The sequence below is a fragment of the Oratosquilla oratoria genome, chromosome 12, assembly GCF_046742065.1.
Source record: "Oratosquilla oratoria isolate Oo_2021 chromosome 12, ASM4674206v1, whole genome shotgun sequence".
Classification (NCBI taxonomy): domain Eukaryota; kingdom Metazoa; phylum Arthropoda; class Malacostraca; order Stomatopoda; family Squillidae; genus Oratosquilla; species Oratosquilla oratoria.
The window spans coordinates 3242667-3258471 of NC_134788.1; the positions used below are offsets into that span (position 1 = coordinate 3242667).

Consider the following 15805-nt stretch of genomic DNA (forward strand, 5'->3'; position numbering starts at 1 on the left):
GGTTCTGGTAAAGTTAGGTCAGGTGTGCTTTAATCAAGAACATAATATCAATGTAACTTAAAAAATAAAGTCTTTCCAGTTTTTCCAGTTTTTCAATCCGTGGTATTTTGGGGACATCAGGTGGGTGTAAGGTTGTCCAATAGGAAGAGGAAGAAGAAGTCGGGGTCAGGTGGTATTCTTCCTCTTCTTCTTCTTCTTCGCGTTCTTCTTCGTGTTCTTCGCGTTCTTCGTGTTCTTCTTCCTCCTCTTCTTCACGTTCTTCTTCGTCTTCGCGTTCTTCTTCTTCGTCTTCGCGTTCTTCTTCTTCTTCGTCTTCTTCTTCTTCTTCTTCTTCTCTTTCGGATCTAGAGGACTCAAGCGGATCTTTGAGACTCGAGTGGATCTAGAGGACTCGAGCGGATCTTTGGGACGCGAGCGGATCTAGAGGACTTGAGTAGATCTTTGGGACTTGAGCGGATCTTGAGGGCTCGAGCGGATCTTTGGGACTCGAGCGGATCTTGGGCGTAAGTCTAAATAAAAATATTTTTCTAAAAAAAAAAAATGACGAAAATAAAAGAGTTGAATAATTTACAGTTGCTTATTTTATAGCCTTTGTTTGAAGGTGGGGTGTAGCCCTCCGCGAGCGAAGCGAGGTGTGCCGCAGGCCAAGCCCCCCGGCGTAGCCGGGCTGGCGAAGCCAGGGGCTTGTCATAACTAATTAATACAGTTTGAATTGTTTTTGGCCAGTCACCCAGACCTAAGGTGAGCTACTTTGGAGACTGGACTTAGCTTTAAATGGCCAATAAAAAAAAATAAAAAAAATTATGGCCATTCAATGACAGTTGCATTATGTAAATGCTTATTAGATAAGTTATTTCCTGTTAGAATAATTAATCAAGTTTGTGCAAACCCCTCCTATAGAATAATTTTATTTTTCTTTATACACTCTTTCCAGTTACCTTTGCTTAGATTGATGTGCCTGGCACTTTTGCAGGTGATGTGCAAGCCAGGTTTGCTACACTAAAAGGATACTTTCAACGAGAGGTCAAGAAGATCCATAACACACCTAGTGGATTAAGTGCTGGTGTACGGACAAAGTGGGAGTTTTTTCGATGCATGCTCGTTTATGTTGCCGCATCATGACTGGTACGCTACATCAGCATCATTCACCCTACATTCACCACAGGAAGTAAGTTGCAAATATATTGATGTTTACTATTATAATGATGACTTCAAGTCTTCAGTGCTTCTGACCCCAAAGGCAGACTCTTAACCCCTTCAATATGGGCCACATCGCACATCTGGCAGCATTAGCTGACAGACGTGCAATATTGCATCATAATACTCGCATTATAAAAAATTAAGTCACTGCTCTATCACTTCTTCTCTTTCACCCGTGAATTTTGATAATCATAGAAAATATGATGAAGCCAGTTTACAGAGTATGGTGGTCACGCAGCTATGACTACAATAAATATAATCAAGACGCCGACATCTGCATCCTTGCGTATCCACTTGCTCCTCATGACGCCTACATAGGTGTCACTGTATGGAAGGGGTTAAGGGGGCCTAAAGACCTCAACATGTTATATTTTCTTGTAGCCATAGTATTGAACTAGGTATAAAATAAAGTACTAGTAGTGCAGTCTTGGTGACCATTTCATTTTAATTTATGACAGGCAGTATCTATTTCAGATACATAAAAATCATTTTCATGCTATTCCACAGGGATACAGACTTGCTATAAAGATTAAGATCAAGAGTGATGAAGGCTAATATGGTATCCATTCATCACTGAATAAACAATATATAAACAATATATAAACAATATATTTATACATATACCAAAGGCTTTCTCCTCTTATGCGGGGGATAGCCAAAAAGAAAAAGGCATAGAAACCACTCCCACCCATTCATTTCCTACATATTCCACTCCCCTCAACCCTCCTCCCTCTCTCACATCTTGGCACCTCCTGGATGGCAGGTCATCCCTGCATCCTGTCCACTGCCTTGGGTCAGGAGCAGTGTCACAAGACACAGCACATCCACAGCAAGGCCGCTTCATAAATTCGATGACCTCCCCCTCTCTGGCCCCTCATGCAGAAAAGAAGACAGGGAGAAATCCCTTTGGACTGCGTCAATTTTTTTCTCATACATACTTCCTCACCCCCCATGCATGACAGCATCATCCATACACAACCCTTCTCCATTCACCCCTATCTTATGTCCTCTTTTGTCCTTCCTCAACAGACGTTCCTCTCTTACATAATGTCCCTTTCACCCCATCCATCCATCTCATCCTAGGATGCCCCCTCATATTCACTCCTTCCACCTCTGCCTTCCACACTTCTTTTACTAATCTTTCTTCACTCATTCTTTCCATGTGTCCAAACCATCCTAATACTCTTTCATCAACCCTATCTCCCAGTTCCTTTTCCACCCCTGTTCTCCTCACCTCCTCATTTCTCACTCTATCCAGCCTAGTAACCCCATCATACTTCTCAGACATTTCATCTCAAACACATTCAAACTCCTTTTCTCTTCCTCTCTCATGTTCCGGGTTTCTGCCCCATACAGTGCTGTTGGCACAATCACTCCTTCATATAACCTCCTCTTAGCATCCTTTCCCGGATGTCTACTTCTCATTACACTTTTTAAACCACCAAGGCATTTACTCGCTTCTCTCAATCTAAATTCTACCTCCACCCCCACTCCTACCTTTCCTGCCACATTTGCACCCAAGTATCTAAAACTATCCACTTCCTCCAGTCTTTCACCCTTAATGCTCACTTCCAGCCTGCTGTCACTCTCTCCCCTTGTACATCTCAACACCTTTTGCCCACATTTATCTTCAGCTTCCTTCTCTCACACACCTCAAACTCTGTCACTAACTTCCTCAATCCCTCCTCTGATCCTGCTACAAGTGCAATGTCATCAGCAAACAACAACTGGCTCACCTCCCACTTCTTTCCATTTTCTTTAACCATCCCCAACCACCCACTACCCTTGCATTCACCTCTTGCACCACCCCATTCATGTAAAGATTGAACAGCCAAGGTGACATAACACATCCCTGACAAAGTCCCACCTTTACCTCAAACCATTCACTCTCTATTTCTAATCCTAACACAAGCTCTACTACTCTCATAAAAACTCTTGGCTGCTCTTAACAGCTTTTCTCCTATCTCATATATCTGCAGTACCTCCCACAATGCCTTCCTGTCTACCCTGTCGTAAGCCTTTTCCAGATCCATAAAAGCCCAAAAAACATCCTTACCTTTTCCTATAGCTTTCTCACATATCTGTCTTACCACAAAAATCTGATCTACACAACCCCTACCTGTTCTAAACCCACACTATTCCTCACCAATTACTCCCTCTGTTCCTCTCCTAATCCTCTCAATCAAGACCCTCCCATAAGCCTTCCCAACTACACTCAACAAGCTGATCCCTCTGAAACTACTACACTCACACTTGTCCCCCTTTCCCTTGTAAAGCGGAACTATACAGGCACTCCTCCAGTCCTCCGGCACTCTACCCTCTCTTAAACAAACATTAAATAACCTCACCATAACTGTACCTCCTTTCTTCAGACATTCTGCATGGCATCCATCCAACCCAGGTGCCTTACCTGCTCTCATCATCTTAACAGCTGCTTTCACTTCATCCTTCCCTATTTCTCCTCCATTTTCCTCACTCATCACTCATTTTCTTAGCACTTCCCACTGCAACTACCTTTCCCTCCCTATCCTCCTTCACATTTAGCAACTCCCTAAAATACTCTGCCCACCTTCCTCTCACTGCCTTCTCTTCCATTATCATCTCTCCATCTGCACCTTTTACCTTTTCTTCTCTACTTGATTCGCCTCCTCTTTCTCTTTTAATTTCCTTCCAAAACATCTTTTTATTACTTTCAAAATTTTCTGTCATACTCTTACCCCATTTCACATCTGCTCTCCTCTTTGCTTCCTTTATCTTATGCTTAGCTTCCCTTCTCTTTACTTTGTGCCTCTCATACGATTCCCTCGTCCTAATTTGTAGGCAATCTATGAATGCCTGCTTCTCTTCTACACCTTTCTTTGCTTCCTTATCCCACCATTCACTACCCTTTCTTCTATTTCCTCCCACCTTCCTTGTTCCACACACCAGTGACAGAGTTTGAGAAGGTGTGTGAAAGAAGGAAGCTAAAGATAAATGTGGGTAAAAGTAAGGTGATGAGATGTACAAGGGGAGAGAGTGACAGCAGGCTGGAAGTGAGCATTAAGGGTGAAAGACTGGAGGAAGTGGATAGTTTTAGATACTTGGGTGCGAATATGGAAGGAAAGGGAGGAATGGGGGTGGAGATAAAATGTAGATTAAGAGAAGCGAGTAGATGCCTTAGTGGATTGAAAAGTGTAATGAGAAATAGATATCCGGGAATGGATGCTAAGAGGAGGCTATATGAAGGAGTGATTGTACTAACAGCATTGTACAGGGCAGAAACACGGAACATAAGAGAGGAAGAGAGAAGGAGTTTGAATGTGTTTGAGATGAAATGTCTGAGAAGTATGATGGAGTGATAGTGATGGCTTGATAGAGTGAGAAATGAGGAGGTAAGGAGGAGAACAGGGGTTGAAAGGGAACTTGGAGATAGGGTTGATGAAAGAGTATTAGGATGGTTTGGACACATGGAAAGAATGAGTGAAGAAAGATTAGTAAAAGAAGTGTGGAAGGCAGAGGTGGAAGGAGTGAATATGAGGGGGGGGTCCTAGGATGAGATGGATGGATGGGGTGAAAGGGGCATTACAAAAGAGAGGAATATTTGGAGGAAGGACAAAAGAGGACAGAAGATAGGGGTGAATGGAGAGGGGTTGTGTATAGATGATGCTGTGATGCATGAGGGAGAGTGGGTGGGGGATGGAGGGTGAGGAAGTATGTATGAGAAAAAATTTGAAGCCGCCCAAAGGGATTTCTCCCTGTCTTCTCCTTTTCTGCATGAGGGGACAGAGAGGGGGGTCACCAAATTTATGAAGCGGCCTTGCTGTGGATGTGCTGTGTCTTGCGACACTGCTTCTGACCCAGGGCAGTGGACAGGATGCAGGGATGACCCATCATCCAGGAGGTGCCAAGATAAGAGGGAGGAGGGTGGAAGGGAATGGAATATATAGGAAATGGAATGGGTGGGAGTGGTTTCTATGCCTTTTTCTTTTTGGCCATCCCCCATGTAGGGGGGAAAAGCCTTTGGTATATGTATGTATGACTCCCCCCTAGAACCATCCCCATTCCTCCTCCACTCCTTGTTCTACTCTATCCTTTACTCCCTCCCACTCCTCTCTCAGCTTCTTATACTCCTTCTCCTTTTTTTTCTCATTTAAGCAGTTCACTCTAAGTATCTCCCTACCTTCTGCCCTTTTCCTCTTTCTCCACCTATTCTCCACTCACAATTTACCTTCCACCAGAAAAAGGTCTGATATTCCCCCACTCTCTCCCCTTAGAACATGTACACCCTTAACTCTCCCTACCATACTCTTGGTCACCATTAACGCTCTATCTACCACCCTTTCATCCACCACCCTCTCCCATTTGTACTTGCTTGACTTTCTCCCTAAACACTGTATTTGCTATCATTAACTTCCTTTCAAGACACATCTCCACCATCAATTCTCCACTACGACTTTTACCTGGAACTCCATACTTCACAATCACTCCGTCTATTGGTTCATTTCCTACCCTAGCATTAAGGTCACCCAATACAACTACATTGACATATCTCCCTAATTCCTCTATGCACTCATTTATATCTACCCAAAAAGCCTCCCTTTCCTCTATGCTCTTCTCACTACCAGGCCCATACGCACTTACAAAAACCCACATTTCCCTTCCCAGCTTCACCTTCATCCACATCAACCTTGATGAAACCTTCCACTTCACTGCCCGCTTACTTATCTCTTCACTTACTAGTATACCCACCCCTTCTCTCCCTCGTCCCCTCTTCACTTCTGACTACCTCCCAGCTACACTCCCAAACTCACAGTTGCCCTTTCCTTTCATTTTAGTTTCACTCAAGCCAGCACATCCATCTTTCTTTTCACAAACATACTGCCTATCTCTTCCCTTTTAGTCTCATCTGTTCCATATCCACGCACATTAAAAGACCCAAAACTTAGGGTACTCGTTGGAAAACTCCCAGACCCTCTTATGCTTTTACTTTTTTTTTTTTAAGGAATGTCCCCTTTTGGGGCTACAGGTGGCAGGACTCCTAATCCCATCCCCATCCCATTTTTTTTTTACCTTTTACGACTCAAGTGGAAAGACTTGGTGGTAGCATTCTCTTCCCCACCACAGGGATAGGTGAAAAAAGGGAATGAATATTCAGAGAAATGGTACAGGAGAATAACAAGGGGTTGGGGGACAGCATAAAGGAGGGGTAGTCGTAGCATAAAAGTGCCATCATTTCTCTATGAACAGAGTTTTCCTCTATCACAGACAAAATGATGTGTGGCTCTGGTCTGTAGGGGCACCCCATATAGACCCTAAAACTGCATGCTACTTTGCCACAATAACATACAGCCAATACCCCAGATGCATATACACATATATATATATATATATATATATATATATATATATATATATATATATACAGTGCTCAACAAGGAAGTACGAACGGTTAGCGAGAATGAGTGATGAGGAGAAAGAATGAGTCATAAATCAATAAACAAAAGCTCACTTCATACCTCTAATACTTTGATGGGTGGCCTTTATGTGCAATGATTTCACGAAGGCAGTTTGGAATGGAAGTGGCGTACTTGGCAGGGCACAGAGCTCGTATCTTTACCCTGCAGGTCTTGTTTAATGTGGTTCCACAGGTTTTCTATTGGGTGTATGTCAGGACTATTGCCTGGGCAGTCTACTATGTAAGCCACTGAGTAACACTACAAGCAGTGTGGGCTGGGGCGTGATCTTGTTGAAAGATGTTTGCACCTGAGCTATTAAAAGAATCCTCCAGGTGGTCATTTAAGAGTTCATAATAAACATATTGGTTCACTTTTACATTTTTCGGTAGTACAACAAGGCTCCTAAGTCCTCTTCCACTAAAACTAACCCATACCATGAGAGAATCAGGGTGTTTCACTGTTTGTTAAACGTACCGGGGGGTCAAGAGGGTCAGTGTTTTTTGCAGACAGAGGTGTTTTCAAGCCTTAATATGGGCAAGAACAAGTATTTACCACAAGGGGCAATAACCCAGATCTGTCTGCAAAAAACACTGACCCTCTTGACCCCCCGGTACGTTTAACAAACAGTGAAACACCCTGATTCTCTCATGGTATGGGGAAGTTTTAATGGAAGAGGACTTTGGAGCCTTGTTGTACTACCAAAAAATGTAAAAGTGAACCAATATGTTTATTATGAACTCTTAAATGACCACCTGGAGGATTCTTTTAATAGCTCAGGTGCTAACATCTTTCAACAAGATCACGCCCCAGCCCACACTGCTCGTAGTGTTACTCAGTGGCTTAAAGACTGTCATATAACTTACATAGTAGACTGCCCAGGCAATAGTTCTGACATAAACCCAATAGAAAACCTGTGGAACCACATTAAACAAGACCTGCGGGGTAAAGATATGAGCTCTGTGCCCAAGCTTGAGGCAGCCATTCACCAATCCTGGGCTAGTATAACCCCTGCACATCTTGCCAAGTATGCCACTTCCATTCCAAACCACCTTCGTGAGATCATTGCATGTAAAGGCCACCCATCAAAGTATTAGATGTACGAAGTGAGCTTTTGTTTATTGATTTATGACTCATTCATTCTCCTCATCACTCATTCTCACTAACTGTTCATACTTCCTTGTTGAGCACTGTATATATATATATGCTTGAAATACAAGATCCTTACTGTGTGTGTTTTACAGCTGGATAGCACATTGTTGCTATCCCCTGTACAGGGGAAGCCATAGGCATTGTCATTTTTATGTTACAACATTGTCACTTGATATTATCAGCAGGAAGTCATTTTGCTGGGCCGTGTAATCCATGGGCGTGGGTGGTAAGACACTTTGATTAAATGTATGTGCAGTGCACTACACTGCCTGCCTGACATGAATCTCATCAGAATGTGTTTAACATTAACCCCTTCAATACGGGGCACATCGCACGTCTGGCAGCATTAGATGCCCGATGTGCGATGTCGCGTCATAATAATCGCATTATAAAAAATAAAGTCAGTGCTTAATTGTTCGTTCTCTTTCACCCGTGAATTTTGATAACCATAGAAAATATGATGCAGCCAGTTTAGAGAGAATGAATCTTATGTAGGTACGACTACAATAAATATAATCAAAAGGTCGACGTTGGCATCATCACGTACCCACTTGCTCCTCATGACGCCTACGTGTGCGGCACCGTATGGAAGTGGTTAACATCAGTTTTATTCTATGAAAAATAAAGAACTGTATTCCGCCAATTTCATTTTACTTGGGGTTGAACTCTGTTAGATGCTTTATTTTATCTATCATTATTTTATTTATTATTTTCTTTATGTATTTACATTATTAATTTTAATATAATTATATATATGTGTATAGTATATATATATATAATATATATATATATGTATATATATATATATAATATATATATATTCTGCATGACATCCATCCAGACCAGGTGCCTTACCTGCTTTCATCATCTTTACAACTGCCTTCACCTCATCCTTCCTTATTTCTCCTCCGTTCTCCTCACTCATCACTCTCATTTTCTTCGTATTTCCCACTGCAGCTATCTTTCCTTCCCTATCCTCCTTCACATTTAGCAACTCCCTAAAATATTCTGCCCATCTTCCCCTCACTGCCATCTCTTCCATTATCAACTCTCCATCTGTACCTTTTACCTTTTCTTCCCTACTTGATTCGCCTCCTCTTCCTCTCTTAATTTCTTTCCAAAACATCTTTTTATTACTTTCAAAATTTTCTGTCATACTCCTACCCCATTTCACATCTGCTCTCCTCTTTGCCTCCTTTACCTTTTGCTTTACTTCTCTTTTCTTTTCTTTGTACCTCTCATATGACTCCCCTGTCCTCTTTTGTAACCAATCTGTGAATGCTCGCTTCTTCTCTTCTACAACCTTCTTTGTTTCCTCATCCCACCATTCACTACCCTTTCTTCTATTTCCCCTTGTCCTTCTTGTTCCACACACCATCCTTGCACACTTTAAGACTCCCTCCTTGAACCATCCCCATTCCTCCTCCACACCCATCTCTACTCTATCCTTTACTCCCTCCCACTCCTCCTTCAGTGATGGTGGACTGGTTGGTGAGATTATTTAATGTTTGCTGGAGGGAGGGTAAAGTACCGGAGGACTGGAGTAGTGCCTGTATAGTTCCTCTTTACAAGGGAAAAGGGGACAAGTGTGAATGTAGTAATTTCAGAGGGATTAGCCTGTTGAGTGTAGTAGGGAAGGCTTATGGGAGAATCTTAATTGAGAGGATTAGGAGAGGAACAGAAGGAGTAATTGGTGAGGAACAGTGTGGATTTAGGACGGGTAGAGGTTGTGTAGATCAGATCTTTGTGGTAAGACAGATATGTGAGAAAGCTATAGGAAAGGGGAAGGATATTTTTTGGGCTTTTATGGATCTGGAAAAGGCTTATGATAGGGTAGACAGAAAGGCACTGTGGGAGGTTATGCAGATTTATGGGATAGGAGGAAAGCTTTTGGGAGCTGTCAAGAGTTTTTATGTGAGTAGTAGAGCATGTGTTAGGATTGGAAATGGAGAGAGTGAGTGGTTTGAAGTAAAGGTGGGACTTCGTCAAGGATGCGTTATGTCGCCCTGGCTGTTCAACTTATACATGGATGGGGTGGTGCGAGAGGTGAATGCTAGGGTAGTGAGTCAGGGATTGGAGATGGTTAAAGAAAATGGAGAAAAGTGGGAGGTGAGCCAGCTGTTGTTTGCGGACGACACTGCGCTTGTGGCAGGGTCAGAGGAGGGATTGAGGAAGCTGGTGGCAGAGTTTGGGAGAGTATGTGATAGAAGAAAGCTAAAGATAAATGTGGGTAAAAGTAAGGTGATGAGAGGTACAAGGGGTGAAAGTGGCAGTAGACTGGAAGTGAACATTAAGGGAGAGCGACTGGAGGAAGTGGATAGTTTTAGATACTTGGGTGCAAGTGTAGCAGGAAAAGGTGGAGTGAAGGTGGAGGTAGAATGTAGATTGAGAGAAGCGAGTAAATGCCTTGGTGGTTTAAAGAGTGTAATGAGAAATAGACATTTGGGAATGGATGCGAAGAGGAGACTGTATGAAGGAGTGATTGTGCCAACAGCACTGTATGGGGCAGAAACGTGGAACATAAGAGAAGAAGAGAGAAGGAGTTTGAATGTGTTTGAGATGAGGTGTCTGAGAAGTATGGTGGGGGTTACTAGGCTAGATAAAGTGAGAAATGAGGAGGTGAGGAGGAGAACAGGGGTAAAAAAGGATTTGGGAGAGAGGGTTGATGAAAGAATATTAGGATGGTTTGGACACATGGAAAGAATGAGTGACGAAAGACTAGTAAAAGAGGTATGGAAGGCAGATGTGGAGGGAGTGAACATGAGGGGACGTCCTAGGATGAGGTGGATGGATGGGGTGAAGGGGGCTTTGGGGAAGAGGGGAATGTCTGTTGAGGAAGGAAGGGAGAGGACGGAAGACAGAGGTGAGTGGAGAATGGTTGTATATGGATGATGTTGTGACGACATGAGGAGGAATAGGCGGGGGGGTGGGGGGGGGGTAGTATGTGTGAGTAAATTTTGACGCAGCCCGAAGGGATTTCTCCCCGTCCTCTCCTTATATGCAAAGGGGGACGGAGAGGGGGGGGTCGCCGATTAAATGAAGCGGCCTTGCTGTGGATGTGCTGTGTCTTTCGACACTGCTTCTGACCCAGGGCGGTGGGCAGGGTTCAGGGATGACCCGTCATCCAGGAGGTGCTCAGATGAGAGGAAGGGTGGGAGGGGTGTGGAGTGTATTTAGGGATGAAATGGGTGGGAGTGTTTTTATGCCTTTCCTTTTGTGGCTACCTCCCTTGGAAGGGGGAAAAAGCCTTGGTATATGTATGTATGTATATATATATATATATATATATATATATATATATATATTATATATATATATATGCAAAATAACCACAGGAGAAGGGAAACTTGTAGACAGTAAGTACTTTCGTATATTACATGTTCAGATGTAATAGTCTGAAGATGTAATATACGAAAGTACTTACTGTCTACAAGTTTCCCCTCTGGTTATTTTGCATTTTTGTATCGCGGTGATGTGAGTGCTTGTATATATATAATCTAATCTCTTGAAAACACCTTGCAGGCACAAGAGGGTAAGAGGCCTACGTTACCTGAACAAGTTGTCTGCACTGTAAGTGTAGGGGACATCATGGAAGAGATTCTAGAGGATGCTGACGATCCCCCAAGATCTCCATCACCAGCAATGGTACCAACCCCTTCACCGGCTTCATCAACCTCATCTCATTCATCAGCTTATTATGGTCCCCCCAGAAAGAGAACGAAAGTGAATGACCCAGTTGATCAGAAAATTGTTGATACATGTTCAGCAATTAACGAGATTTTAGGGAATGAACCACCAAAATCAACCCTGGTCAAGCACACAGTTTCTACAATTGCTTCCTACTTGTCTGTCCTTAAGGATGAAAGGCAGAGAGATGTGGCTGCAAAACTTCTAAATGTTATTCATAATGAACCTCAACTTTCACCAAATGACCTTGCACTCAACTAGGTACCTTTTTTTTTTCTTTCTTTTTATTGTTATTATTTTATGCATTAAAGGATGTCAGGTATTTATATGCCTCAACCACATGACCATTTGTGATGAGATGTTTTGTATTAAACTGGCATTTTTTTGAAGACTTGTTTTATACATTCCTACTTCAGAAAAATGAATAAGTGCAACTCAACCCGTGTGTTGGCTGGTGTATGATGCTTTTGTATTTTCATATTAATGTTGTATTGTAGCACAGTATTATACACTAAATAAAGAGGGGTGGAATTCAGGGACATGGAACAAAGATAAGAGGATGGAGGGGAGGGGAGTGTGATAGGGATGGAATGGGTGGGAGTGATTTTTATGCCATTGTTTTCTAGCTACCTCCCTTACAAGGGGGAGAAAAGACCTTTGGTATATGTATGTATGTAAATTACTGTATATACACCACATCCTGTAGTGTAAGGAGGATCTAGTGGGGCTATCCTGTCTTGCCAATTGGTATGTCCTTCATTATTGAAGTATGCAAGGAACTGATTCCTTACTGCTTTTGCCTCGATCTCTGTACAAGGAATGTTTAGAGCTTGCACTGCTCCAGCATTATTTGTGTTGCTCTGTTCCTGTGTATTTGTTAGGGGTCTTTGAAACGCAGGTAGCTATGAAGGACAATGATTGCCAAAATGATTTTACTAACATTTTGGGGAGAAGTTAGGATAGCTTGTAAAATTCTAGACTTTGTATACAAAAGTTAGTTCCAGGAGTGCATCTTGCATGATATAGCCAATAGTTGTAGTTCAACTTTTCAGGGGTCAAATCCTTACCAGGGTAGGGTTTCATAAGGGGAAGGCATCATTATAATGTGGATTTCAAAGACTGCATTTCCTAAGTTTAACCTTAGTATTCTAAACGCCTAACTGTTGTTTGGTGAAATCTCAAGGAGCATGAGGTCCAATTAAAGATCTATTTAATTATTGCCCATCATTACGAACAAATGGTTATACAATAATAATATCAAACAATAGAAAGTGATAGAAACACACAGAGATCAAGGATACATTAGAAATGTATATAGATTACGTAAACACAATGTGTTATATTGGTCATTCAACAGAAACGATGTTAAAATATGTAGGAACCACAAAAAAGTGCTACTTCGCTATGCGATCTACAGTCAAATAATGTGCAGCATAGCAGCGGAATAGGAGTAAAGAATTCAACGACGGAGTAGCCATTGCTGTAAGATGCAGGCTTGAAGCATAAAATAGTACCGGACTTGGAAGATTCAATCCCAACCGTATATATAGAAATAAACAGAGGCCCCTTTAAGTATAAGAAAAAGGAAACTAAAACACATAGGCCCAGATTTCACAATTTACATCTGACAGATTTCTTAAATAGACGAAAACGGTCGGTCACCATTTATCTAATTTTCCAGTTGACAATAATACTAACAGAAACGAAGAATCATTACTAAACTCGAGTCATTGTGCTGCAATGCAGCATTCTTTTTGTACTACTATTATACATTTTATTTGTTAATATAGTGAACGTTTAGCATAGGGGCTGAAGTGTTAACAAATATTTATGCTTCATGTCGCCTCACAAGGATTCTGAAATGTTTACTAAAGTGTCTCCTTATACAATGAACAAAGGTACTTTATATGTTTATTAGATATCAGAGGTAATTGTGTCTACTACCAATGTAGGATATCTTATTGTCTTTATACTGAATTATAAAACTTGAAAAATCATAAACTTGCAAGCATATCATTTGTATCAAAATATATTCTATATATATTCTTTCGAAACAATAATATCAGTCACGGGATATCTAGAGATTGACAAAATGTTTTCTCAGAATGTTTCGCTCAGTGTTAATATGATCACAATTGTCAAAAATCATCTTTTCTATATTTTTAAAGCATTTTTCTTTGCACTTAACGGTTTTCTCAGATTTTTTCGTTCAGTGTTTATATGAACACTTCAAAATTCATCGTCTTTTCTTTATTTTTAAAAAGTGTTTATCTGGGTTTTCTCAGAATTTTCGCTCATTGTTAATATGAACAAAGAAATCTAAATTTATCGTCTTTTCTATATTTAAAACATTCTCTACATGTGTTTAAGGATTTTCTCAGAATGTTTCGCTCTGTTAATATGAACAATTACCAAAAATTATTGTATTTTTTATATTAAAACATTTTTCTCCCCACGTGTTTAAGGATTTTCTCAATGTTTCGTTCAGTGTTAACATGAACTCAATTGTCAGAATGTTTCGTTTAGTGTTAAAATGAACATAATTGTTAAAATTTATCGTATTTTCTATACGAGTATTTTTCATATTTTCTCATAATGTTTCGCTCAGTGTTAATATGGACACAATTGTCAAAAATCATCTTTTCTATATCTAATGCATTTTTTCTCCACGTGTTTAAGGGTTTTCTCAGAATATTTCGTTGGTTGTTAATATGAACACTTCAAAATTCATCATCTTTTCTAATTTCTAAAAAGTTTTTCTCTAGGTTTTCTCAGAATGTTTCGCTCAGTGTTAATGTAAAAAATCAGAATTCATCGTATTTTCTGTATTTAAACAAAATCTTTACATGTGTTTAAGGATTTTCTCAGAATGTTTCAGTGTTAATATGAACAGAATTATCAACATTCATTGCATTTTTATATTTAAAAAAATTCTCTCCACGTGTTCAAAATTTTTCTCAATGTTTCGTTCAGTGTTAATATGAACTCAATTGTCAGAATGTTTCGCTCAGTGTTAAAATGATAATTGTCAAAATTTGTCATATTTATACAAGTAGTTTTCATATTTTCTCTACAAGTGTTTAAGAGTTTTTTTCAGAATGTTTCGCTCAGTGTTAACACTAACACAATTGTCAAAAATCATCTTTTCTATATCTTTAAAGAATTTTATTCTGCACGTGTTTAAGGGATTTCTCAGAATGTTTCATTCAGTGTTAATATGAACACTTTTCAAAATTCATCGTCTTTTCTAATTTCTAAAAGGTTTTTCTCTAGGTTTTCTCAGAATGTTTCGCTCACTGTTAATATGAAAAGTTTCAAAATCCATTGTCTTTTCTATACTTTAAAAAATCACTCTATGTGCTTAAGGATTTTCTCAGAATGTTTCACTCAGTGTTAGTATGAACCCAATTGCCAAAAATTATTGTACTTTTTATATTTCAAAACATTTTTCTCTCCACGTGTTTAAGGATTTTCTTAATGTTTCGTTCAGTGTTAATATGAACTCAATTGTCAGAATGTATCCCCCAGTGTTAAAATGAACATAATTGTCAAAATATATCGTATTTTCCATACGAGTATATTTCATATTTTCTCTACAAGTGTTTAAGGGTTTTCTCTGAATGTTTTGCTCAGTGTTAATATTAACACAATTGTCAAAAATCATCTTTTCTATATCTTTAAAGCATTTTTCTCTGCACGTGTTTAAGGGATTTCTCAGAATGTTTCGTTCAGTGTTAATATGAACACTTCAAAATTCATCGTCTTTTCTATATTTCTAAAAGGTTTTTCTCTAGGTTTTCTCAATGTTTCGCTCACTGTTAATATGAAAAGTTTCAAAATTCATTGTCTTTTCTATATTAAAAAAAATATCCACGTGTTTCAGGATTTTCTCAATGTTTCACTCAGTGTTAGTATGAATACAATTGTCAAAATTCATCGTATTTTCTATATAAAAAAAAATCTTTCTACATGTTTTAAGAATTTTCTCAGAATGTCTCCTTCATTGTTAATATGAACATAATTGTCAGAATGCTTCGCTCAGTGTTAAAATGAACATAATAGTCAAAATTTATCGTATTATCTATACAAGTATTTTTCATATTTTCTCTACAAGTATTTAAGGATATTTTCAGATTGTTTCACTCTGTGTTAATATGAACACAATTGTCAAAAATCATCTTTTCTATATCTTTAAAGCAGTTTTCTCTCCACGTACTTAAGGGATTTCTCAGAATGTTTTGTTCAGTGTTAATATGAACATTTCAAAATTCATCGTCTTTTCTATAAAAAAGATTTTCTCTGTTTTGTCAATTTTCATTGTATTTTCTATATTT

General features: G+C 39.8%; 1 protein-coding gene across 1 annotated transcript in view; it reads left to right on the forward strand.

The window, feature by feature from the left end:
- LOC143030914 (uncharacterized) overlaps positions 1-11860 on the forward strand; it is a 12265-nt gene extending 405 nt beyond the window's left edge. The window contains exons 2-3 of the mRNA XM_076194160.1: positions 974-1168; positions 11307-11860. Coding sequence (XP_076050275.1) covers positions 1106-1168; positions 11307-11732 — 489 coding nt within the window. The 5' untranslated portion in view covers positions 974-1105 and the 3' untranslated portion in view covers positions 11733-11860. The remainder of the gene's footprint in view (positions 1-973; positions 1169-11306) is intronic.
- Positions 11861-15805: the final 3945 nt, after the last annotated feature.